General features: G+C 44.9%; 1 protein-coding gene across 1 annotated transcript; it reads left to right on the top strand.

Moving 5' to 3' along the window:
* Positions 1–26,884, top strand: LOC141070546 (torsin-1B-like). Its single transcript, XM_073559562.1, has 5 exons — positions 1–47; positions 4,408–4,471; positions 21,694–21,869; positions 22,535–22,662; positions 26,356–26,884. Exons 1-5 carry the CDS (start codon positions 1–3, stop codon positions 26,598–26,600), a joined length of 660 nt encoding a protein of 219 aa, XP_073415663.1. The 3' UTR covers positions 26,601–26,884.
* Positions 26,885–26,903: the final 19 nt, after the last annotated feature.

The raw sequence follows: 26,903 nt of genomic DNA, 5'->3' as shown, positions 1-26,903 counted from the left end.
ATGCCCATATCACAAGGAAAAGAGAAAAATCTCTTCGCTTTGGACAGGTGAGGAATATGGTTGTTTATTATTTAATTCATTTGCAGGAGACATTGGCTTTAGTGGACTGGGCGTTGACGTGAGTATGGTTTAATTAAGAGTCAATAAAGGAGTCTGTGTCATTATTTCAAATAAAGAACTTTATTCTGAGTGTGTTTTTTATACTATATCACTATGGAGTTAGTAATGGGGGTTTATTATAGATGCTTCTCCATTACTAACCTCTAGGCTTGATGTCACCAGAAAACACAAAGATGACTTCAATCCCACAAATATGAACCCTAATTGCCACCACAGGGAAAGTGGGAAAAGCCGGGTAAAGCACCAGAATTGGCGCATTGCCTTTTCAGGGGTGGTTGCGGGCCACTATTTTTAAGCTGGGGGGCAACAACCATGGCCCCTTAGCAGCCTGAGAATACCAGCCCCCCAACTGTCAGCTTCAGCTTGGCTGGTTGTCAAAAATAGGAGGGACCCCAAGCCGTTTTTTGAATTATTTATTTAAATAATTAAAAAAACAGTGTGTACTCTATTTTTAATAACCAGCCTTGCTAAAGCTGACAGCTGAGGGTTGCAGCCAACAGCTGTCAGTTTTGCCTGGCTGGTTATCAAAAATACAATGGAATCCGTGTCAAATTATTTATTTATAGCACAATTGATGGGTCAATTGATGCCACTTTTCCTGGTGTCTGCCCCTAATTTGAGCTGTTTTGGTAGCTTTTGGGCCTCCCATTGAATTGAATGCTGTTTGGTTATGTTCGGCGAACATAGCCCAAACTAACCTTAAAAGGTTCCATTATCCCTAGTGTTGGATCACACTTTTTTATTTATTCCATCTATGCCCCATACATGTCCTAAACCACTGTTTCCCAACTCCAGTCCTCCAAAGCCATCAACAGATCATGTTTTCAAGATTCCCTTGGTATTGCACAAGTGATAATTGCATTACCTGCAGCAGCAATAATTCCATCCCATGTGCAATACTTTGGAAATGCTGAAAACATGACCTGCTGGTGGGCCTTGAGAACTGGGGTTGGAAAAACTCTTTTCTAAATGGTCCAAAACTTGACAAAAAAAATGCCAATTTTATACAAAACTTGCTTCTTTGTGGTTCTTCCTGAATGACAAATTTACCTAAATATGCAGAGCTAGTGTCTGCAGGATGACTTCTCACGTTGAATTAACAGAGACGCACAGGCGCATTTTGCTGCTTATAAATAAGCCTGTTTAGTTTATCCATGGTCTGTAATCTCTCTTGCACAAAGAGACTAGGCTTTCTGGCAAAAAGGAATAGCATTTTCCCTTTTCGTCTCTACCATGTTCCGGTGGTTAGATATCGGAAGAGACGAGAGACGCATATTAATGATGTTGTCCTTGGCAGTGTGGTCACTCAAGCTGACCCACAGAAGATTCACGGATGAGAAAGGAATCAATAAAGCGTTCAGCGCCTCTTCATTCAAACTGTCGTTGGCGTCACGCTGAGTGGTCCAAGTTCTCTGCAGCAATCAGAATGGAGTTGAAAGTGTTGGCTCTACGATTTCATCCTCTGGGGCTATGGATTAAAACGTGAAGAGAAGGTTAAAACTGCAGAGCTAGAGAACAACAGAGTGAAAGTGTCCAGCCATATAACATCCTGTTATGTGTATGTCATGTTCCATTATGCGCTAGTCCCCATTGGCCTTGTTTGCTAAGCAGTGTTACACTGCTCAAAAGCATTATACACAACGGTGCAGAGAGTTGCCTTTCCTTTGTATAGAGCAAATTCTATAGCTATAGTGATTGAGCCAGAACTGCTCAGAGCATAAGATGACAATTGTAGACTAATGGGATAAAAACAACTCAACTTTTTTCAAGCCACAGTGGCATAGAAAGCTTGATGGTTATGGTCATTTTAAGACGCACAGCATGCTTGATGGTTGTAACACTCAGATGAGGCATAGAATCTTAATACACACTTTGTGGTGCTATTGTCTGGTGTAGCTAATCTTTACTTAGTAATTGGCACACTAAACAGTTGAACAAGGCTGGAAACATTTCATGGTCTATACACAGACTGTAATGCTTGGACTGATTGCAGGTGTGTTGTTCCAAATCTACAGACTCATAGGCATACAGTATGTTGAACATCCCTTATCTCAGTGCTGTTATAGTTTGGGACAACACTGATAGATCTAGTTCACAAGTCCTGACCAACGGACTAAACAGAGAATGCTGCATTTGTCTATGGGTTGAATTTATCCCCAGATGAATTTAAGTGAATGGAGCCAACACAGTGTAACGGTGATGGGAGCTGATGGATTGCTCCTTGACATTCAAGAGTTAAATCTGTTTGATGCTCATGTATGTGGTAAAGGTATGATACCCACTGGGGGTGAAGTTAGCTGGGACAGGGTTAACTGTAGTAGCCAGCCCAGTTTGGGAGGGGGAATTGAGTGTTAGTGGCAAGTGCATGAAGTGACAGGGCAGTCAATGTGTGTGGACCGCAGTGAGTTAAGTAGCAGACCTGGGCTGCTAGGGACAGCGTGAGCCTAATTCTAGGGGTTATGGGTTGCGGCAAATACCCTTCCATGTGATTCCATGTAATGGCCTGGGGCAGCATCGAGATGGATGTTGGGGGCCAGAGGCACACTCAGCTTGTGAAGCTACAGGGAAAGATGGACTCAGATTACATGTGGTGGAAGGCATTGCACTCCAGATATACTGCTAGAGGTGAGGAAGATTCCCTAGCTTCCCTAGGGCTTGGAAAGAGAGGGACATGCCACCTATACCGAGAACCAGGGCTAAAATTGTGTACTGTTCCTGTGGGAGAGAGGACAACCCGCTGGGCCTTATCTCCGAAGGGATTTCCAGCAACGTCAAGGGATGGCGAGCTGACAATGTGGGACAAGGACCCTCACTGAGACTGAGACCCGGTCAAAACCCCTGGAGGGGTGCAGGCTGTTGGCTTGCCGCAGATGCTGGTGAGGGAGTCATACAATACCAGGCCGAAACCTGAAGAAGATCCCAGAGCTGCAGCTGGACAGAAGTTTCATGTAGTCAGATAGGGCCCTACATAAGTGGGCTGTGGAAGTTCAACCGCTGGAGATGAAGATCCCAGCCTGGTCAAGTTTGCGAATCAGCCCTGGAAATGGAGAAGGCCATTATCTCCAACTGCTTGGGCTGCCTTTATGGAAGAAAGGAGGAGGGCCCAAGTGAAGCCCTGAAAGGATTCCGGGTGTATCCTTTAAATAAAAGTTCAAGGAAGCTGCTCCAGGATGGTTGGAGAAGTTTTGATTTCTTTGCAGCATATTCCTTCTGGGGGATTGCCACAAATACCCTTTCGTGTGATTCTGTCTAATGGCCTGGAGCAATCTCGAGATGGACGTCCGGGGCCAGAGGCACACTTGTGAAGCTACAGGGAGAGATGGACTCAGACTACATGGGGAGAAAGGTATTGCAATCCGAATATATTGCTAGATCTGAGGAAGATTCCCAAAGGCTAGGAAAACCAGTGAGAGGGATATGCCACCTATACCGAGAACGAAGGCTGAAGTTGTGTACTTGTAAGCAGGTTGTGGGATGCAGTAATGCAAAGGAGGCAGAGTAAGGATTAAGAACATTTTATAATTTAATTAACGGGGTAGAATAACTCCTCGCAGTGAGATAAACAGTTTAATAAAGAAGAACAGTTGCAAAGTGATAACAGTCCAATAAAGTTATTGTGTCCTTTATGTTCCTCCACCGCAGATGATCCCTTGGGGGGCTGTAGCACCAGCAGCGATGTCCACAGATGAGGCCATCTTTGGTTTTACCCGTTGAGCCCCTAGTCCATGAGCCTGTGCAGCCAAAGCAAGGAGGGCTGCAGCAATCCTGGGGTTAATCGTGGGGTCATGTGGATGTTGTGGCAAAGAGGACAGCAAACAACTGTCCTTCACACAGCCCTCGCTCCTCTGCACATTCGCGGTATTAATTGTCACTGAGCACATGGCACTCTTTACTCTCACTGTCCCTGTTACCAGGAGCTGACACCAGCAGTCCATCACAGCGCTGGTGCTCGGGGTCCGGAGCACGCTGCTCACCCTGCCAGCGGGGAACTCTGCCTCTTTTAGCACGCTTTTTCCCTAGTTTACAGTTCACCCGGGCCTACTCCTTCTGGATCATGGGACTTATCCGGTCCCCTATTCCTTCCCCCGGGCAACATGGGATGCCGCCTCGACAGTTCCGGATCCGTCTCAGTACAGGTACCCTCAGCCCAGTTTTCCTCCTTACATACTGTTCCTATGGGAGAGATGACAACCCGCTCTGCCTTATCCTTTGCATCTACCTGTAAATACTGTATATACTGACATGCACAAAGTAAAAGTTTGTTTTTATAAACCTCTTGTTCCTTAGATTGATTGCTGCCCTGGTTCCAGAAGATGGATTCTTGGAGTTAGAAGAGGCCTGTAGGCCAGAAGTAAGTGGGAAGCACCACATACTCAGCAGCACAACGGGACTGGGACACACCTTGTCTGTAGGTTGCCATAGCAAGTGGGGACCAAAGCTCGCCCACAACTACCTCGCTTGGGCATCTTACAACAGCGTAACATGAGTTGGGTCCAGTAACAAGGTGAGATAACATCATAGGTGATCACCGGGATGCCTCAGTAACCCAATGTACAGGAGTGTAGACTCCTCTGGCCAAGGAGGAGAACCTAGGCAGTTCTCAGCATTGAGCAGGTGAGCAACACTTCCTTTTCAAAGACTACATAAAACAATATAAATTGGGTTGGAATTATTGTACTGTATTATTCATTAGAGGATCTTTAATCAGAACTGATGGGCATGCCCTTTAAAGGAAACATTTTGCATCCATGGGCATGTTTAATAATTCTGTATGAATGTATTTTCCAGGAAAAACACATCGTATGACAGGACTAGACCTTAGTTCAGTCACATATGATAGCCATGCTAATATTTGTACTAAAATAGACACTTGGCCTAGAGAAATGTTGATTAATTGGAACATATTTTGCAGCCAAGCGACATATTCGTATGCAGGTGTCTGTCACAAGCTTAGGCTCAGTGGACTGTATCTGAAATAATCAGTTCACACTGTCAGTCTGTTTAGCTGTCATTCTCATATCTGCCTTCCTCATGCTGGACTGGTTGTACTTTGCCTGTGTAGATGCTTCTGCACAGATCTCCTCAGTCTAATTCTGCCATTTATTTATTCCTGGCATGTCAGACTGGCATTTTCAGGGCAGTTTTTAGACCTCTATCTTGTTCATTTAACCATTGTTTATCCTTGTTCCCTTGTATCAGTTGGTGTATGAGCTCCGGTTATCTACCAATTGCCTGACTACCAGCCAGGCAGGATAATACTTGCCACTAGTGATGCTGGCAACCTGGCAGACCCCTATGTCTGTGGTTGATATGTTGACTAATGACCATGTCCCTATTTATACCACTCTGTTTCTACACATCCACCATACCCCCTTTTCCACCCCACAAATATGTGTTTGGACAGTTGAGCCATATCTTATGCATCACATAAGGAACCTCATGGAAGCACTTGTTTAGGATTCTGGGAGATTTTCCAACCCATTCTGGAGTCTCAGAAGTCTTTGTATTATCTGTGAGTCTCTCAAATATTTCCAGACTTTTGGCAGGTAAGGACTCAATGATATCATATGACAGCTGGGGTGGAACAAGCACTTTTGAACCCCAAGGCAGTTGTTTTAGAAAAATTGTCACTTCATTCTTCCAGCATTGTTAGCTTCTTGACAAGATGGGAATTATCAACCAAGATGCATAAGGATAAAGTGTGAAGAGACATGGGGAAGTAGCCTTGGGCAAGGTACTTGTGTTTTATACCCCAGATGTTGAGGAATGAATTGATGAATACCAAAGTCAAACATTAAACTTATTTTTGCTGAACATGAGCTTGGTAAGAACTATGTACATCAGATAATTGTCATGTTTCTTCACATAGTTTTCTCTTGCTTTAAGCAGCCATGGGCATTTCTCAGTTACATTTAATAACACTTAAAGGGAATCTGTCACCTATTTTTTTCGCATATAAGATGTGGCCACTGCCATCAGGGGCTTATCTACAGCATTCTGTAGTGCTATAGATAAGCCCCCAATGTAACCTGAAAGAGAAGAAAAACGCATTATATTATACTCACCCAGGGCGGTCCGGGTCTGGTCTGGGTCCGATGGGTGTCGCGATCCGGTCCGGTGCCTCCCATCTTCTAGTGATGGCGTCCTCTTCTTTGCTTCCCATTGCGGCTCCGGCGCAGGCGCACTGCTCTGCCCTGTTGAGGGCAGAGCAGAGGACTGCAGTGCACAGGCGCGTGAAAGGTCAGAGAGGTCTGGCGCCTGCGCACTGCAGTACTCTGCTCCACCCTCAACAGGGCAGAGCAGTGCGCCTGCGCCGGAGTCGTGTCGGGAAGCAAAGAAGAGGACGTCATCGCTAGAAGATAAGAGGCGCCGGGCCGGACCGCGACACCCATTGGACCAGGACCGGACCCTGACACCCCTGGGTGAGTATAATATAACTCATTTTTCTTCTCTTTCAGGTTACATCAGGGGCTTATCTACAGCATTACAGAATGCTGCAGATAAGCCCCTGATGGCGGTGGCCGCATCTTATATGCGAAAAAATAGGTGACAGATTCCCTTTAATTTCTCTTGCTCTTCACGCTCTTGCATCTTTTGACAATCCAGTACTTATGACAGATTTTGTCTTCCCCTGAGAAGGCAGCACGGGTTGAGGTGTAATGCTACTGCCCTTCCAGCTACTCTCAAGTTACAACTGACTAATGAGGACCCCACTGCTTGGAGAACGTCGGTATGACTCCTCACTGGAACCTTGAAAGTCCTCTGTTCTCCAGAGGAGAATTTAAGTGCACAACATGATAACTTCTTTCCATACATTCTTTCACAGATTGAGGCTGTTTATCATCTGTAGATAAAAAAAATAATCACAAAAGCAGCCAAATTTACTGATTTAATGACTATTTGCAGTTTCAGTGTACCATCGGTGTGTACCATTGATCATCATGGGAGAGCGCCTTATTTTCCAAACTTTTTCCAGTCCAATTCAATTCATGGGCATCTTATTAAAATCGTCCCAAAATGTTTTCTGATGCCGAGTAAAGTTCTTGATTTTTCCAATCTTGTTGTATTTCTCATTCTCAAATGTCAGAATCATCTGATGGAAATGAGTGTTCCTTCTGGTCACATACATCCCTTCCACAGTCCACAATGTGATAGCTTGTTTCCAATCATTTATTGACAGATTTTGTCTATTTGCACAATCTTTTTGCAATTTAAAACTCACAATAATTTAAAAATTATCAAATAATTTATTCTGAGGCCCTCTACGTATCTTCAAGGGTGTATTTTAGTCCCTCCTTCTAGTTTTGGGCAGCTACTGCACTTGGTGCATAGGCTTTATGAGTTGAGATTAGTGAACCCGAATTGTAAAGTTTGGGGTTCAGTCCAGTGCTGAACTTCGAACGCTGACTTTTTCAGAAGTCTTTTTACTGTTTGGGTTTCAATGCCGAATAAAGTTTGTTGAAAGGCTGAAGCTCAGCCAATCAACAAGCTTTTTGTGGGAAATTCCGGAGCCATCACAGCCATGCCAAATATTGCCATCATTCTGCATTGCTTAGCGTGGGGGCAGGATGCAGCTCGAGTGAGAAACAGCGTTAGGTTCGGTGTGTTTACTCTGCAAAACAGGCTCTGTGTTTGTACTCTGCACCTGTCTCTGTGGAAGTACTCTACAAAAAAGCCTGTGTGTTTGGCCAGTGAGGAAGGCACATTGTCCTTGTAGCAGAGATTCAGCAGGGTGGAAACCCAGTAATTAGCATTGGTAACAATCAGAGCAACTCGGTTGTCATTGCGCAGACACCACTGCATGTATTTGTTCATGTGTGCCAGGATGCCCAGAGGCAATTACAAGCCATCCTCGGTTTGAGCTGTATTATTTGTGGCCTCTGTATACCTCAGCCATGCTCCAGGGATGCTTGTGAGCTGCTTTGAGTGTCACCCTCTGTGAACACAGTTCCTCCTCCTTCAAAATTGTCCCTTCACTGGACAGTTGTGTACCTGGCCATTGTTGGTACAGGAACCCACCCTACGAGCCATGTGTTGATGAATGGCCTGATAATGATGTGACTGGGCCTTGGTCCTCCTCTTTCTCCTGTGCAACCACCTCATCAATCAAACGCCTGAAGCGCTTCTTCAAGGAGGCATAAAAATGGGATAGTAATGCATAGTCTCTCCAGCATATGCAAGGTGGAGTTCCACCTTGTTGGTATGTCACATAACAGCCAGTGAGCAGGAAGGCAGAAGTGATGCTCTAGCGCAGATAGTGCTCACAGATGGGCCACACTTTTTGCAGCAGCTCTGACATCTCAAGGTAATTTTTAGGGATGTGTGACAAACTTGCTAGTCCCAGAGCTGCTATGAGATTTCACCCATTATTGTACACCACCAGGCTGGGTTTGAGGCTCAGCAGCACCAACCACTCAATCTGTTGTTTAATCCACTTCTACAACTCCTGCGCAGTGTTGGATTTTTCCCCAAACAAATACGTTTCAGAACAGTCTTCTGTTTTTCCCCTGGGCATGCTGAAGTTGATCTTGCAGGATTTACGTTGACCGGATGAGGAAGATGAGTAGGAGGTGGAGGCAACATGGACCGAGAATCATCCAAAAAACATCCAGCAATTCTCAGTGGTGATAGGACATGCTGCTTTAAATCCAGCTGCCATTACTAGTGAAGAGCGGGCCATTGGAAGTTCGGGTTCAGGTACCTGAACTTTACCCAACTTGAGCCAGAACCCAAACCCCACTGAAAGCAATGAGGCCCCAAACTTTTCAACTAAAAAATTAATTCTCTCCCTCTCCTTCTGGACTTCCCCAGAACTCTAAACATTTCTGGAGAAGACCGTGTTAAGTGTTTACTATCAGACACTAACTGTCCGGTATGAACTCCGAACCTTTAAGTTCGGATTCGCTCATCTATAGACACTACATTTATCTAGTGGTCAGATAGGGAGATATAACTTACTTGCCCATGATTACTGGGCCACATATTGGTGGTTATGTGGACCTTGACACTGATGTCGTTGTGCAGTGCACATCTGATTTTGGCAGCAACATGTTCGTGCAAGGCATAGATGACCTGCCTGGAGAAATAGTGGCGGCTGGGAACCACGTACTGTGGTTTTCATGATCCCAACTTATTGTTACCTGTTTATAAATCACTTGTAAGTGGGAGGAAGGGGCCGCTGAAGAGGGAACGGGAAGAGGCTCAGATCTTTCCTGTTTTTTCAGGTGTGTATTCCACTGTAGCTTGTGCTTTGAATTCAGATGTCTCATCATGCAGGAGGGGCTCAGGTTAAGAACATTTATGCCTTGCTTCAGGCTCTCAAGTGTGCAAACCACCCATGTCTTGTCAGGGAGCTCCTTACAGCTGGCTTTGATGTGCTCAATTTGTCAGGCAGTGGTCAATAGCAGACGATGTACTGGGTAGAGGCCGGCCGCTGTTCTTTTTCACTCTGCGCTATCTTTAGCTGTGCAGCTGGGGCAGCATGACCACTACTTCTTCCTCTGATCTTTCCATGTCACTCAGATGGCCTTGATTCCATGTGGGATCTAGGACCTCATCATCCCCATCGCACCATCGCACCTCTCCAGTCTGTCCTTAACTCTGCTGCCCTACTAATCCACTTCTATCCTTGCTACTCCTCCGCTTCTCCACTCTGCAAGTCTGTTCACTGGTTCCCAATTCCATAGCGTGTAGACTTCAAGCTATTAATACTGACCTACAAAGCCGTCCATAATCTCCCCCATATATGTCTGAACTAATCTTCTGATGTCTCCCACCATGTAGTCTCCAGTCCTCATAAGACCTCCTTCTCTCCTTCACAATCATACGTTTTTCATCCAATCGCCTGCAAGATTTCTCCCGAGTATCCTCCATTCTGTAGAATTCTGTGCCCCTACATTCAGAACTTTCAAGCAGAATTTGAAAACAGAACAGCTAACAACCTGCAATGACCCCGCTGCCACCTCACCACTACCAGAGCTGCCGCCTGAGCAACACCGGAGCTGCTGCAACCCTGAACCTACTGTCTTTTCTCCATTATCCAGTAAAATGTAAGGCCACAATGATGGGGTCCTCTTCCCTCTGTACCTGTCTGTCACTATTAGTTTGTTCATTGTTATTTCTATTTGTGATTTATATGTAACCCCTCCCGCATGACGTTCCACCCAGTCCTCACACCTGCCCTCCTCACCGCTCTGCACACAGCAGAAAGCCGCATCAGTAGGCACCTGTGTTTTATCATGATCAGAGATGTGCTGCATTGGTCCACCGACCATTTTCACTACCCCTACCATCCTTAAATCGAACAAGTAACTAGGAATCAGTGCACTCTATCTCTAACTCCTCTGGCACAAGGCCAGGTGCATGGCACACAAAACCACAGCCAGCGGAGTCATCAAAAAGCAGAAGTGACTGCTGTATGTCTTAGGGCTCAGACTGCTTGCCTGGTTTGCAAGCTGATAAGATGGAACAAAGATATTCATGGACCGCAGGTGCAAACTCTGAGCTTTTAGCGAGGGACCAGGTGGAAGACAAAGTGAAAGAACTGGAGGCACTCTTAGGTATCCACTCTATAACCGCCTCTACTTGTTCTCGCTTCAGCATTTGTCCTATGGTTCTCGGGTCTACGAAATTACACAGATTATCCTATCGCCCGCATGTACCAGAGGAAGGTGTTTCATTTGGGTGCATAGAAGACACAGACCAACCATGTCCTCTCTCTCCCTGCATCAGCTACACCACATCCCCTATTTGATGATCTCCTCATTCTTTGCACCCAAAAGTGCACAGTATTACATGGTATGTATACAGAGAGAGTCCCAAAGATTACTACACTGCATGTATGCAGATCCTTTTTTCAGAGTACCCCTTAAAAAAATAAAATAAAAACAATACACAAAAGCAGTGTTAGCTACCTCCTCCTCTGTCTCTTCCACCTACACCACCACCTCCACTTTCACCTTCTCCTCAATCTCCTCCACTTGGACCACCACCTCCTGATTCAAGATTATTATTTTTTATTTTTTTAATTCTGTTATTATAAATCATTTTCCTATCCACATTTGGTTGTAGGTCAATTGACCTGCTCTTACCCCTGTTTTTCTTCCTTTTGCAGCCCCATTATGCAGCCATTTTACAGCACCAAAATTTGGGTCCACATTGACTTCTATTGGTTTCGGGATCAAGTACTGGTCAATTTCTGATACCCAAACCGAAATGACAAACCAGAACATCCATAGGTCCACTCATTCCTACATTGGATGTATTATTTGTTGTCATGTGATCCTTCCTCTTCACTCACGACACACTATAACATGTTAGTCTGCCAACTGTCAGACCTTAGGTCTGTCTGTGCTGATAACTGGGCTCTAAATGACTCTTTATCAGCAAGTTGTCTTCTGTGTTCCCACACAGTCTCTCCCATTCTGGACTAGTCCCAACTATTAACGCTATCGGTACCTAACTTAGGCTAGGTTCACATTTGCATTTGATTCTGCAGCGTATCATCCGCATTCTCAATCGCATGCAAAAACTCATGCAAACGCATGTTAATGCAGCATTTTTTATCCACATCATCTTATGCATGATGTCAAAAAACCACAGCATTTACATGTGTGTGTATGCGTTTTTGCATGCGTTTGCGTTTTTTATGCGCATGCGTCAGAAATTTCCAATTTTTTTCCAGTAGCTTTTCCTTGACATCAGACACTCTGTAGGTGTGTCTCATGGGATTTATATATATATATATATATATATAGACACACTGCACTGAGGAAATCCTCGTCTATGGCTACTGTATCTAGCTGCAAGATGGATCTTGACCTGGACAGCTTCCTAGAAGATTTGGATTTACAATTGAAGTTGGCTGCTGACTTTGCTTTTGCTTGTAAAGAACACAGAAGAAGAGAAAGACTGAGAAGACGTCGTCATCACTATTGGCAACACCGCATCGTTGAACTCCGAGAGAGCCGTGCAGCCTACCACTCTTTGTACACCCAGCTGCAGCAAAACCCGGAGAAGTTTTTTGACTACACGAGGATGACGCAACAGAGCTTCCATGACTTGCTGATACGTGTCCAAGGATCCATTGCCAGGCAGGACACACAGTTCCCTCGAGCAATTTCTGCTGAGGAACATCTCTTGGTCACCCTGAGGTACGTAGTCTTGAAAAATAAACTCCTGTCACAAATAACCCTAACCCTACCCTATCCCTAACCCTAAGCAGTGTACTGATTTTTGTTTTTCATTTTCTTTTCCGCAGATTCCTGGCTACTGGAGAGACAGTGTCCTCGTTACATTTGAAATTCTAGATTGAAGTATCTACCCTTTCTGGGATTATTGTAGACACTTGTCGTGCTTTAGTTGGCATTCTGGGGCAAGAATTCCTCCCCAACTCACAAGTGAACTCTGGATTGAAAATGCTTCCAAATTCCAGGAAATTTGCAATTTTCCTAACTGTGTGGGGGCTGTGCACGGCAAACATATTAGGATTATGAAACCATCTGGAAGTGGAACAGAGTACTTCAACTAGATGTGTATTTCCTGAAGGAAGTACAGATAGTGGTTTGAAATGGTGCCCGGGCTGCCCCTTTAAGAGAGACTTGCCTGCTGCCCCTGCAAGACTTTCAACTCAGGATCTGTTTTAACTGTGGGTGCCTCTATGGGGCCACTTTGGCCTCAGGGTCTGATTTGGTGGGTGGGGCCCCTCAGAGTCTGATTTGGTGAACGGGGCCCCTCAGGGTCTGATTTGGTGGGCGGGGCCCCTCAGGGTCCGATTCGGTGAATGGGCCCCTCAGGGTCCGATTTGGTGGGCGGGGCCCCTCATGGTCCGATTTGGTGAGCGGGGCCCCTCAGGGTCCGATTTGGTGGGCGGGGCCCCTCAGGGTCTGACTTGATCGGCGGGGCCCCTCAGGGTCCGCTTTGGTGAGAGGGGCCCCTCAGGGTCCGATTTGGTGGGCGGTGCCACTCTGGGTCCAATTTTGTGGGCGGAGCCCCTCAGGGTCCGATTTGGTGGGCGGGGCCCCTCAGGGTCCCATCTGGTGGGCGGGGCCCCTCAGAGTCCGCTTTGGTGAGCGGGGCCCCTCAGGGTCCGAATTGGTGGCGGCGCCACTCTGGGTCCAATTTTGTGGGCGGAGCCCCTCAGGGTCCGATTTGTTGGGCGGGGCCCCTCAGGACCCGATTTGGTGGGTGGGGCCCCTCAGGGTCCGATTTGGTGGGCGGGGCCCCTCAGGGTCCGATTTGGTGGGCAGGACCTTTCAGAATCCGATTTGGTGAGCGGGGCCCCTCAGGGTCTGATTTGGTGAGCGGGGCCCTTCAGGGACCACTTTGGCCTGTGGGGCCCCTCAGGATCCAATTCGGTGGCCTGGGCTCCTCGGGGCTTGAATTGGTGGCCAGGGCCCTTCAGGGTCCAATTTGGTGGGCGGGGCCCCTCAGGGTTTGATTTGGTGAGCAGGGCCCCTCAGGGTCCGATTTGGTGGGCTGGACCCCTCAGGGTCTGATTTGGTGCACGGGGCCCCTCAGGGTCCGATTTGGTGGGCGAGGCCCCTCGGGGTCCAATTTGGTGAGCTGCCATTTCCTTATCGTGGGCATGTACCCTAAAGAGGAAAACAAATCACAATGTCACCTTCCACATAAAATTCATCAGAAAAATGTACAGACCCCAAAATGTTGGATGAAAACTACAGCCCATAAAGAAAAAAATAAGGCGTGATGCAGCAATAAAACTATCAGCTGGAAAAAAAACAATTGACACTCAGAATATGACGGGTGGGAACTTTTTTTTATAATAACAAAACCTTAAAAAAAGGTTTTTTTTTCTTTTTATTAAATTTTTCCCCACCTGGATTTTTTTTTCAGAACCTTACACTGTAAAATGAATGGTGTTTAAAACTACAACTCGTCCCATAAAAAACAAGACCTCGCAATTTAATATTGATAGGGAAATAAAAAAAAAATTATGGCTCTAAAAGGAAAAATGGCTGTCTCCTAGAGGTTAAAGCCTTATGTAATAGGCAAAGATAGGTGCCTGTTTTACCACATCAAAGTGACAGGGCGGGTACGCCCTTACTTACGTAACGCTCACTAATATACGAATTAGGCACACTGAATACAGTTTTATGGTAAAACAATAATGTAACAATTTATTAAGATTACATCAGGATAATGCTGAATTATGGAATGGCAAATATAATAGTACCCTGTTTTGTTAATTAATTCATTTCAGGTGAATCATACAATTAATATGAAGTATAGTACATAGAGAAATAAGCATCGATACATTACCAAGTAGTATTGCAACATCACTTCTCCACTGGAGGGACCACAGTGTCAACAAGAAGGAAATACTCTGGTCTTTTCATCACAGAAACTGTGCACCCACGATACCTTCTGGAAATGTCCCAACCTCATTGACACAGGGTCCACCTTTTTATACACAAAACTCCCACATTACATTTGTGCAGTATGTTTAGGCTGATGTTATGAGTTCATTTTCCCCTTCACCATTGAGGTCTGATGAACTCCCTCTTCTGGTGAAGGAAGGTAGTGAGGCTGATTACCAAGCACCTGAGCTGGTAGAGGATGACTGGGTGACGGGGATTTCTGACTGGATATAAGGCAGCCGACACCCTTCTGCCTCGCTGGTGATTTCTCTGAGGGATTCTAGGAGACCAGTCTGATTCCTGCTCCTCAAAAGCTAAATTTTCTGCTTTGCCTTTTTGCATTTGTGTTTTGGTTTTATTTTGCCTTGCTTTTCTGGATTCTGCCATTCCCTGCTGGGGTGAGCTGAATTCCTTTTTGTCTGTTTGCTCTGTCTTCAGAAAATACCTGAGTACTGACATAGTCTTTTTGGAGCATAGCGTCTTCAAGGCCTTTTTTCTCTGTCAGTCTGTTGGCTCTTGTTTTGATAGGGTTTTTGGCGGATTACAGACAGCAGCTTTCCTATCCTGTCCTATCTAGTTAGCTTGGGCCCCATCATTTGCTCAGTCTATCTTTCTATCTGTGTTGGTGTTTTTTCTTCTTGCTTCACAGTCATTATATGTTGGGGGCTGCCTATTGCTTTGGGGTCTGCTCTGGGGCAGTTTAGATTTCCCTTTCTGTCTTTAGGCTATTTAGCTCTCTGGCTGTGATTGAGGGGTCTAGGGCACCGTAGGAACCCCCCACGGCTACGGCTAGTTGTTGTTGATAGGTTCAGGGGTCTGCAATCCGATAGCTGCCAACTTCTCTGGTTTTCTGGACTTAGCTAGCATTTCTGTTTTTGCCTCCTACGGTGACTCATTCATAACAGAATTACCAGCCATACCGCAGATCCTAGGGTACTCAATAGCAGGAAAGAATTGAAAAAAAAAAAAAAAGGTGTGTTATTTTTTCCTCTATATCTCTGAGGCCATAGGGGGAATTTTTTTTTTCTCTCAATGGAGATAAAGCAATTGTCTGATCGTGTGGAGCAGCTCGCTGCGGAAGTGCGGGGAATTTCCGCCTACCTTGCTCATTCATATGCTGCTGAACCAAAGATCCCTACTCCTGATGTGTTTTTGGGGATCGGTCTAAATTTTTGAATTTCAAAAATAATTATAAATTATTTTTTGCCTTGAAGCCTAACTTGTCAGGGAGCTCTGCGCAGCAGGTTAAAATTGTCATCTCTTTGCTGCGTGGCGATCCCCAGGATTGGGCGTTTTCTTTGAAACCAGATGATTCTAGTCTGACTAATGTGAATGCATTTTTTCAAGCCTTGGGTTTGTTGTATGACGAAGCTAATGCTATTGATCAGGCTGAAAAGACCCTGTTGGCATTGAGCCAGGGTCGAGATTCTGCAGAACTGTACTGTCAAAAATTCCGAAAATGGGCGGTCCTTACTACCTGGAATGATAATGCCATGGCAGCTCTCTTTTGGAAGGGTTTGTCAGAAGCCGTAAAAGATACTATGGTGGGATTTCCTGTTCCCTCTGGTCTGGACGATTCTATGTCATTAGCCATTCAGGTTGATCGGCGTTTACGTGAACGCAGGACTGCAAGAGAGGTGTTGCCACCTGTTGAACAAGTGTCTGAACCTATGCAATGTGATAGAGTTTTGTCCAGGGAGCAACGTCAGGAGTTCAGAAAGCGTAATAAGCTGTGTTTTTTTTGTGGAGATGCCTCGCATATTATTTCTGTCTGTCCTAAACGAGAGAAACGTTTTGCACACATGTTTTCTGTGGGTGGTGTTCAACCTAAGTTTCTTCTGGCAATTACTCTGATCTGCTCCCTGTCCACATTTTCCGCCAAGGCTTTTGTGGATTCGGGAGCAGCCCTGAACCTAGTGGACTTGGATTTTGCTAAACGTTGTGGATTTCCTATGACACCTCTGCGGACGCCTATCCCTTTGAGGGGGATTGATGCTACTCCTTTGGCGAAAAATAAACCTCAGTTTTGGACCCAGGTGGTAATGCGGGTCGCCCCAGACCATCAAGAAAATTGCAGATTTTTTTGCAGATAATTTGCATGATACCATTGTTCTGGGGTTTCCCTGGTTGCAAATTCACAATCCAGTTTTGGATTGGAAATCTGTGTCTGTGGTGAGTTGAGGTTGTCAGTGTGCCCTTAGTGAGGCTTCGGTTTTTTTCCACCTCTCCTCAGTCGCATGATGTTCCTGACTATTTGGCGGACTTTTATGATGTATTTAGTGAGAATGAGTCTGCGTCTTTGCCTCCTCATAGGAGTTATGACTGTGCAATTGAACTGAGCCCGGGGTGTAAATTTCCCAAGGGTCGGCTCTTCAATTTATCTGTACCCGAGCACGAGGCTATGCGATCCTATATTAAGGAGGCGTTGGAGAAGGGTCATATTAGACCATTCTCTTCACCATTAGGTGCTGTTTTTTTTTCGTGGCCAAAAAGGATGGTTCATTAGGGCCTTGTATTGATTATCGTGCCCTCAACAAAATTACTATTAAATATCAGTATCCGTTACCCCTGATTTCGGATCTATTCTCCAGAGTTAAAGGTGCTTGCTGGTTTACCAAGCTTGACCTCAGGGGGGCGTATAAGCATGGGGATGAATGGAAGATGGCGTTTAATACTCCAGAGGGACATTTTGAATACCTGGTGATGCCTTTTGGGCTCACTAATGCCCCTTCTGTCTTCCAGTGCTTCATGAACGAAATTTTCCGAGACTTTGTGGATACATTTTTGATTATCTATCTGGATGATATTTTGATCTTCTCCAAGGATTGGGATTCTCATGTGGAACATGTTCGGACTGTGTTCCGGATCTTGAGGGAGAATTCCCTGTATGTCAAAGGATCGAAATGCCTTTTTGGGGTACAGAGGATTTCATTTTTGGGATTTATTTTGTCTCCGTCAGCTATTGAAATGGATCCGGCCAAGGTACAGGCCATTTATGATTGGGTTCAGCCCACTTCTTTGAAGGCCCTTCAGAAGTTTTTGGGTTTTGCTAATTTTTATCGGAAATTTATAGCAAAATTTTCTAGTATTGCCAAGCCATTGACTGATCTGACTAAGAAGGGTGCTGATGTGTTGAATTGGTCTCCGGAGGCTGTTTCTTCTTTTCAGGAGCTGAAGCGAAGATTCAGTTCTGCCCCGGTTTTGCGGCAACCTGATGTCTCACTGCCGTTCCAGGTAGAGGTGGACGCTTCTGAGATTGGTGCAGGAGCTGTTTTGTCCCAAAAGGATCCTGTAACATCTAAAATGAATCCCTGTGCTTTCTTTTCCCGAAATTTCTCCCCATCTGAACGTAACTATGATGTGGGGAATCGGGAACTGCTGGCCATGAAATGGGCATTTGAGGAGTGGAGACATTGGTTGGAGAGAGCTAAACATCAAGTCATGGTCCTCACTGACCACAAGAATTTGATTTACCTGGAGTCGGCCAAACGTTTGAACCCTAGACAGGCTAGATGGGCCTTGTTTTTTACGCGTTTTGATTTTGTGGTCTCTTTTCTTCCTGGCACTTAGAATGTCAAGGCTGACGCTCTTTCTAGGAGCTTCTTTGCTGATTCTCCTGTGGTGACCAAGCCTGCTACCATCTTAGGCGAAGGGGTAGTTCTTTCTGCCATCTCACCCGATTTGAGACGTGCTCTGGAAGAGTTCCAGGAGGACAAACCTGAGCGTTGTCCCAGTGGAAAGTTGTATGTTCCTGACCAGTGGAAGAAGAGAGTGATGTCTGAAGTTCATTGCTCTGCATTGGCTGGTCATCCAGGTATTTTTGGTATAGAGATCTGGTGAGTCGGTCTTTTTGGTGGCCCGCCTTGTCTCGTGATGTCAGGAATTTTGTGCAGTCCTGTGGGACTTGCTCCCGGTCTAAACCTTGTTCTCGCTCTAGTGGGTTGTTGATGCCTCTGCCGGTCCCCAGGAGGCCATGGACCCATATTTCAATGGATTTCATCTCTGATATGCCTGTCTCTCAGAGAATGACTGTTATTTGGGTGATCTGTGATAGGTTCTCTAAGATGGTTCATCTTGTACCACTCCCTAAGTTGCCATCTTCTTCTGAGTTGGTGCCCCTGTTTTTGCAACAGGTGGTTCGCTTGCACGGGATTCCTGAGAACATTGTATCTGACAGAGGAGTTCAGTTTGTGTCTAGATTTTGGAGGACGTTCTGTTCCAAGCTGGGAATTCAGTTGTCCTTCTCCTCTGCGTTTCACCCTCAGACCAATGGGCAGACGGAGAGAACAAACCAGACCTTGGAGTCGTATTTGAGATGTTTTATTTCCGCTGATCAGGATGATTGGGTTTCATTTTTGCCCTTGGCCGAATTTGCTTTAAATAATAGAGCTAGTTCTGCCACTTTGATGTCACCTTTTTTTTGTAACTTTGGGTTTCATCCTCGATTTTGTTCAGGGCAGGTGGAGCCTTCTGCCTGCCCAGGTGTTGACACTGTTGTGGAGAGAATGCACCAGATCTGGGACCAAGTGGTGGATAAGTTATCTCTCTCCCAGGAAAAGGCCCAGCGGTTTTCCAACCGACATAGGACCGTTGGTCCCCAGTTTAAGGTGGGTGATATGGTTTGGTTATCATAAAAAAATATCGCTATGAAGGTTGCTTCTCCTAAGTTTAAGCCTAGATTTATTGGGCCTTACAAGATTTTGGAGATCATTAATCCGGTCTCTTTTCGGTTGGCTCTTCCTGTCACATTTAAAATCCATAATGTGTTTCATAAGTCCTTGTTAAAGAGGTTTGTTGAACCAGTAGTTCCTGGGGTGGCACCTCCAGACCCTGTATTGGTTGAAGGTAACATGGAATATGAGGTAGAGAAGATACTGGATTCCCGTCTGGCTAGACGGAGACTCCAGTATTTGGTTAAGTGGAAGGGATATGGTCAGGAGGATAATTCCTGGGTCTCTGCCTCTGATATTCATGCCAAAAGATTGGTGCGTGCCTTTCATCGGGCTCGCCCTGATCGCCCTGGTGGCGTGGATGAGGGTTCGGTGACCCCTCCTCAAGGGGGAGGTACTGTTATGAGTTCATTTTCCCCTTCACAATTGAGGTCTGATGAACTCCCTCTTCTGGTGAAGGAAGGTAGTGAGGCTGATTACCAAGCACCTGAGCTGGTAGAGGATGACTGGGTGACTGGGATTTCTGACTGGATATAAGGCAGCCGACGCCCTTCTGCCTCGCTGGTGATTTCTCTGAGGGATTCTAGGAGACCAGTCTGATTCCTGCTCCTCAAAAGCTAAGTTTTCTGCTTTAGAGAGTTGTGGGAATCAGGGTGTGTTGCAGTCCGCGCTGCCGAGATTCACAAATCACCTGGGATGCAAGATGTTGTAGCAGTGTACTCCTTTATTTCCTCCTACGCGTTTCGGCGCCCTTCCTGGCACCTTCCTCAGGGATATCAAGTTTTCTGCTTTGCCTTTTTGCATTTGTGTTTTGGTTTTATTTTGCCTTGCTTTTCTGGATTTTGCCATTCCCTGCTGGGGTGAGCTGAATTCCTTTTTGTCTGTTTGCTCTGTCTTCAGAAAATACCTGAGTACTGACATAGTCTTTTTGAAGCCTAGCGTCTTCAGGGCCTTTTTTCTCTGTCAGTCTGTTGGCTCTTGTTTTGATAGGGTTTTTGGTGGATTACAGACAGCAGCTTTCCTATCCTGTCCTATCTAGTTAGCTTGGGCCCCATCATTTGCTCAGTCTATATTTCTATCTGTGTTGGTGTTTTTTCTTCTTGCTTCACCGTCATTATATGTTGGGGGCTGCCTATTGCTTTGGGGTCTGCTCTGGGGCAGTTTAGATTTCCCTTTCTGTCTTTAGGCTATATAGCTCTCCGTCTGTGATCGAGGGGTCTAGGGCACCGTAGGAACCGCCCACGGCTACTGCTAGTTGTTGATAGGTTCAGGGGTCTGCAATCCGATAGCTGCCAACTGCTCTGGTTTTCTGGACTTAGCTAGCATTTCTGTTTTTGCCTCCTACGGTAACTCATTCATAACAGGCTGAATCATCAGAATCTTGAAATTGCACAAGACTTCAAGGTCTGTTTGTTATAGCCTACTACAATCTTAGAGTTTGTTTGCACCAACCAGAGATTTGTTTGCCATTAGCATGTCTCTTAACAATAGCACAATGCATCAGCTTTGTTTTGCTACTGATTATAACCCAAGATCTGTTTGCCTCTAACAATCAATGCTGCCTGTCCAGGTCCAACATATGTTGGTTGTTATAAAGTTAACTCTTCATGCTCATAGCATAACGCTCTAAGATGGTAGCATATGGGTAGCATGACTTCCATAATCACCTATTCTGAAAACTGGATACCTATCGTAACCCAGGCACACACGCATACTTGTCCCATGTGTATCACAATCGGTCCTTGATTATTGATGTCATGCATGATCATTGCTACATGAGACCATAAAACATTTTGGTCTCCCTTGTCTTCGAGCATCATACTATTATTGAACACAAGACTTCCTTGTTCAAGCAGCATAAATTTTCATTAAATATAAAGTTGTTATTCCTATTGTCTTTGTAATTTTCCTAGCACATGTGTAAGAATACACCACACAGAATTAGTTGGAAAGCTCCTTCCCATCAACCACCCCACAATTGGCAGAGTATAGTAAAGAGAAAGTATTCAGTCAAAGCAAATATCACTTGTGTGCAAATCAGGATAAGGAATCTTTGAAACACAGAGCTTCAAAGACCAAAGAACAATAAACCTTATCAACCTTGTCTTACGGTATTAACACAGAGCAAATGCTTTGTGGCTCAGTATCTAAGTTCATCATTAATTATATTACACCATAGTATATTGCAATATATAGTGCTTGGATTCAAACAACCATATTTCATATTTGCAATACTTTCCACCCTTGGTCTAATGACCACACTATATCAAAGCATTTAAACAATATATTACAATATGTAGACTATAAGATATCCATATTTTTATTAGCACCACAGTGCCTTACATGGCAGGTGTAAAGGCCGGTGTTTGGCCCCTGGTGGCCTTAACAACTCTTTGGCACACAATCGTGGGGCCTACTGCCGGACTTTAGGCCTGCCATGTATGGACGCCTGCTGTAGTTCTTAGTGGAGGGGATGCAGCGCTAAATCAGATGTGATACGTAGCGGAATATGTCTTCTCCCTCAGGACCAACTGCAGTCATGGATACGAGGAAACACCAGAAAATGTGCCCGTTCCATATTTATATTTGATGAAATGGACAAGCTCCACTCTGGTCTTATCGATGCCATCAAGCCTTTCCTGGACTACTATGAGCATATAGATGGCGTCTCCTATCGCAAAGCCATCGTTATTTTTCTCAGGTACCCCCACCATCTCCACGTGTCACAAGTTTCCATAGAGGCAACTAAAACTTTCTCTTCCAAAGAACAGTAAAGCAGGCCCTGTTGCTCACAGCAACCAATGAGAACACAGCTTTCATTTCTTAGACTGCTTTGAAAAAATGAAAGCTGTGTTGTGATTGGTTGCTATGGACCACGAGGCCTAGTCTTCATCTTTGACATTTGAGACCCACTGATCGTGGTGAAAAGGCCAGTTGTAAGGAATGCTGTTTCTTAGTAAATTATGGATGATAATGGGCAAGGCTGTCACTTGTAACTAATGCCCTGTGCCCGTCTGGTACTTGCCATTTTGGCTGTAGTAAAATTAGGTGGTGAGCACTGTGGACTGACAATTTTCCCAGAAACGGATATAATTACTGGCTAATGTACTAAAATATTGACCAGTTGTGAAATGGCAAGTCCTGGGAGCTGTAGACTGACAGGACATGCTGGGAATTGTAGTGTCAGACAAGTTAGAGGGCCGCAGGTTGAACGCCACTGAACCTAACAAAAGGGGAAGCGTCAGGGAATTGTATTCACTGGGAGATTGTCAAACGCCTATTTGAGTATGTAAAAATGTAATAAATGTATAAATCAAATTGGAATATAAGCCTCATCGGGGCATTTTCTGTGTCATTTTCCCTCAGCAATGGTGGTGATGATCTCATCAATAGACTGATGCTGCAGTTTTGGGGTTCTGGAAAAAAGAGAGAAGATCTGGAGCTGAAGGATGTGGAGAATGTGCTGTCAGTCGAGCTGTTCAATAATAAAAACAGTGAGTCCGTCCATGCAAGATCTTAGAGAAGCACTCCTCCCATCAACATTGGTATCCTCTTAATATAGTGCAATCATCATATTATATAGCACTGTGTACTTACAATTGTCATTTTCTACTCAGATTATTCATCTCTTTTCTATGCTCTATGTAGATAAAGGAAGTCTCTTGTCCCTGCATTTATCTTTCTCCTGACTCATCTGCCCCCCACTCTGCCTGCCAGGGACTTTTGCAGTGACTAATGACTCATACAGGGAAAATTGACCTCCTGTTTCTACATGGAGTTAAGAAGGATTCAGCTGGTCAGTTATTAATCACCTGATGTCATAAACCTAAAGGAAAAGAGAAGAATTATCTAGGTAGAAAGGCAAAATTAGCAATTGTAATTACACAGTGCTGTATAATATGATGACTGCAACTGCAATATATTAAGAGGATAAAGCCTTTGATAGGATGAGTGCTTCCTTAAATGGTTGCTGTATGTTGTTGTAAACTCTAAATTGTTTACGTAAACTTTTTATAAATCGATAGTACAAGTGAACATAAGCCGTGTAATATAGTTTATCAGAGAAATCTACTTCTTTCTACACTTATGAGCCGCTTCTCCATCCCCACCTCCTTTTAAAATAATCAATCGCTCTGAAAAATGGTTACTTGGTCAAAACAAGATGGAAAGCCAGCTTACTGAAGGTCCAATTTACAGTGAGGAGGAGAATAGTTAGTCAGCAGGCAGAGAGATCCAACTTACCTTTTTAGTAAATGATTTATGTCACCCCAGAGCTGGATTCACAGCTACACTCATTACTACTGTATAATGTCCTCCATGCTACTGCTTCTGAACATGTACTGCATAGAGACAATAGAGTAGGAATCCCTCATGCCTGTGTGTGCTGTGTATGGTAGACATAATAGCAGCTAGTCTCTATCCACTAGGTCAGTGACAACTGATAATCAGGGGAAAACTGGTGAAAAATGCAGGATACAAAGTATATAATTTCCTTCTGATGTGCTTTATACATAAAGGTGTCTCATTGTTTACAAGATCTCTGATTACTTTCAGTGAATGGGAACCTGTCCTGATCACGCCCTGCTGACGGGTAGTACGTATGTTGAGAGCTGTTTGCTTTGATGTGATCAGGACAGGATACCAGATTCTTCGCTGACAACAAGCAGAAATCTTAAACCCTTAACAACCGCCGATACGCCTTTTAATAGCGTCAGTTAAGGGTACTTATTGGCGCTGAGAAATAAAGTTATAGCAACCTCCCCCTCCCTTCAGTGTCAGAAAATCTCTGGGGTCTTGGTACAGCCAAAAAAAAAAGGCCCATTTCCTATTTATTTCTCTCTCCCCTGATATGATCTAGCACATCAGAGGAGAGAGAGAAATAGGGCCCCCCGCCCCCAATACCTGCGGTGTCCTCTGGTCCCTCCGGCTGTGTCCCCCGGCCCTTGGCATTGTCTTCCGGGAAGAGATCTGCCGGCTGGCAACAATAGGAGATTTTTTTCTATTGGTCCATTTTGATCACTGTGATAGACCCTATCACAGTGATCAAAATAAGAAAAGAAAAATAGTAAATCAAATTCCCCTTCATCACCCCCTTAGTTAGGGAAAAATAATAAAACAAAAAAAAGTTTTCTCTTCCGTTATGGTTGGGGTTATAGCTAGGGTTAGGACTGGGGTTGGGGCTATGGTTGCGGATGAGATTAGGGCTGTGTTAGGGTTGCAGTTAGAATTGGGGTGGGGGTCCACTAGGTACATCATGGGGTCTCCAAACATGACATGGCACCCACCAATGATTCCAGACAATTTTGTGTTCAAAAAGTCAAACGGTGCTCTCTCCATTCTAAGCCCTGCCATGCGCCCAAACAGTAGCTTTCCCCCACATACGGGTTATCTCCTTACTCAGGAGAAATTGCACAACAAGTTTTGTGGTCCATTTTCTCCTGATACCCTTGTGAAAATAAAAAAGTTTGGTTCCAAAGTAAATTTTTTTTGTGAAAAAATTAAAATGTTCATTTTTTCCTTCCACATTGCTTTAGTTCTCGTGAAGCACCTGAAGGGTTAACAAGCTTCTTGAATGTGGTTTTGCGCACCTTGAGGGGTGCTGTTTTTACAATGGTGTCACTTTTTACGTATTTTCTGTTACATTGAACCCCAACTCACTTCAAATGTGAGGTGGTCCCTAATAAAAAATGGTTTTGCAAATTTTGTTGGAAAAATGAGAAATCGCTGGTCAGCTTTTAACCCTTATAATTTCCTAATAAAAAAAAATTGTTTCCAAAATCGTGCTGATGTCAAGTAGACATGTGGAAAATGTTATTTATTAACTATTTTGTGCAATATGACTCTGATTTAAGGGCACAAAAATTAAAAGTTTGAAAATTGCAAAATTTTAAAAATATTTGCTAAGTTTTCACTTCTTTCATAAATAAACGCAAGTTATATAGCAGAAATTTCACCACTTACATGAAGTACAATATGTCATGAAAAAACATTCTCAGAATCAGTGGGATCCGTTGAAGCATTCCAGAGTAATTGCCTCATATAGTGTCAGTGATCAGAATTGTAAAAACTGGCTGGGTCAAGGAATCTGTCACCCCATTTTTGCCCCATAAGCTGGGGACACCGCCATCAGGGGCTTATCTACAGCATTCGGTAATGCTGTAGATAAGCCCCCGATGGAACCTGAAAGAGAAGAAAAACACGTTAGATTATACTCACCGGGGGCGCAGTCGTGTGCGGTGGGTGTCGCGGTCTGGTCCATCGCCTCCCATCTTCATACAATGACGTCCTCCTGCTTGCTTCTCCTTCGGCTCCTGCGCATGCGTACTTTATCTGCCCTGTTGAGGGCAGAGTAAAGTACTGCAGTGCGCAGGCGCCAGGAAAGGTCAGAGAGGTCCGGCGCCTGGGCACTGCAGTACTCTGCTCTGCCCTCAATAGGACAGAGAAAGTACGGTATGCCTGCGCAGGAGCTGAGGGAGAAGCAAGAAGGAGGACATCATCGTATGAAGATGGGAAGCGCCTGACGGGACGGCGACACCCATCGGACCGAACCGAACGCCGGGGTGAGTATAATCTAACTCTTTTTTTCAAATCTTGCAGGTTTCATCGGGGGCTTATATACAGCATTACAGAATGCTGTAGATAAGACCCTGATGGCAGTGGCCCCAGCTTATGGGGCAAAAATGGGGTGACAGACTCCATACATACATATTCTAGAATACATGATGCGTTAGAATATCTCAGATACTGCTACAGTGGTGACTTCATGACTGTAGCAGGTGACTGCTGCTGCTAATTGGAGGAAGACGGCATGAGACTTCTACCTTGGTGTTACCCCTGATCCCATTAGTTGAGCACTCTGCGGGCTTGTCAGCATAGATTGGGGGCAGCGATGGAGCGATCTGGGGCAGTGTCAAGCATATTTTTCTTTTTAAACAGAGCATGCCTGTGCAATTAAAAGCTGAAAGAAGAAAACCCCCATTAACCTTCTGGTGCACCATGCCGCTGTCATTGACCTGTCTACAATCCAACAGGTGGCCAACTTTAACTGTATACAACCTGACCACCTCTGTGCCATGGTGTACAAGAGCACTTACCTAATGGGGGTCTTCAGTCATGCCATGCAAGTGCACAGATCTCCCCTGTACCCGGATATAAGTGGGACTAATTGTGTTAACTTCCTTGCCCAGGTGGCTTCCGGCATAGTGGCCTCATTGAGAAGAACCTGATAGATTACTTTGTCCCGTTTCTGCCTCTGGAGTTCCTTCATGTGAAGAAATGTGTTTTGGCGGAGCTCAGACTTAGGGGCTTTTACGAGGATGAAACGTTGGCATCTCGGGTCGCTAAGGAAATGACATATTTACCAAAAGAAACAAAGCGGTTTGCTGACAAAGGCAGTAAAACCGTGTCCACCAAGCTGGACTTCATACTTTAGCTGCACTGACCCGTGCTGCCTCAAACTTGCAGAACTTTACTGTGCCCCAACACTTCACCTCCCTCTGTTCTGTGTATGAATGGCAGGAATTGAGGAGGGTTTTATTTACATTGAATGGCATTTTATACCTACAGATCTCAGCAAACACTACACTTATTGTGGGTATCATTAGTTACCGTTTGCTTCAGTGATTTAATGAGTTTTGGAAGGCTCCTCCATTGCCCCTTTGGACTTACAGCAGAAGGATTCTGGTACCCTGGTGAATGCCACCTAGATACAGCGCTGAAGGAGCTGGACGACTTC

Source organism: Dendrobates tinctorius, unplaced genomic scaffold, assembly GCF_039654945.1.
Source record: "Dendrobates tinctorius isolate UK_male_01 unplaced genomic scaffold, ASM3965494v1 ptg000272l, whole genome shotgun sequence".
NCBI lineage: Eukaryota > Metazoa > Chordata > Amphibia > Anura > Dendrobatidae > Dendrobates > Dendrobates tinctorius.
Note: the sequence above shows the minus strand (reverse complement) of the source record. Positions and strands in the feature narration are given on the sequence as shown.

Excerpts from the sequence above, each read along its gene's own strand:
- LOC141070546 (XM_073559562.1), top strand. The coding sequence starts at position 1 with ATGCCCATATCACAAGGAAAAGAGAAAAATCTCTTCGCTTTGGACAG. Across the intron at positions 48-4,407 it reads AATCTCTTCGCTTTGGACAG|ATTGATTGCTGCCCTGGTTC; the intron begins GTGAGGAATATG and ends CTTGTTCCTTAG. Across the intron at positions 4,472-21,693 it reads AAGAGGCCTGTAGGCCAGAA|GACCAACTGCAGTCATGGAT; the intron begins GTAAGTGGGAAG and ends CTTCTCCCTCAG.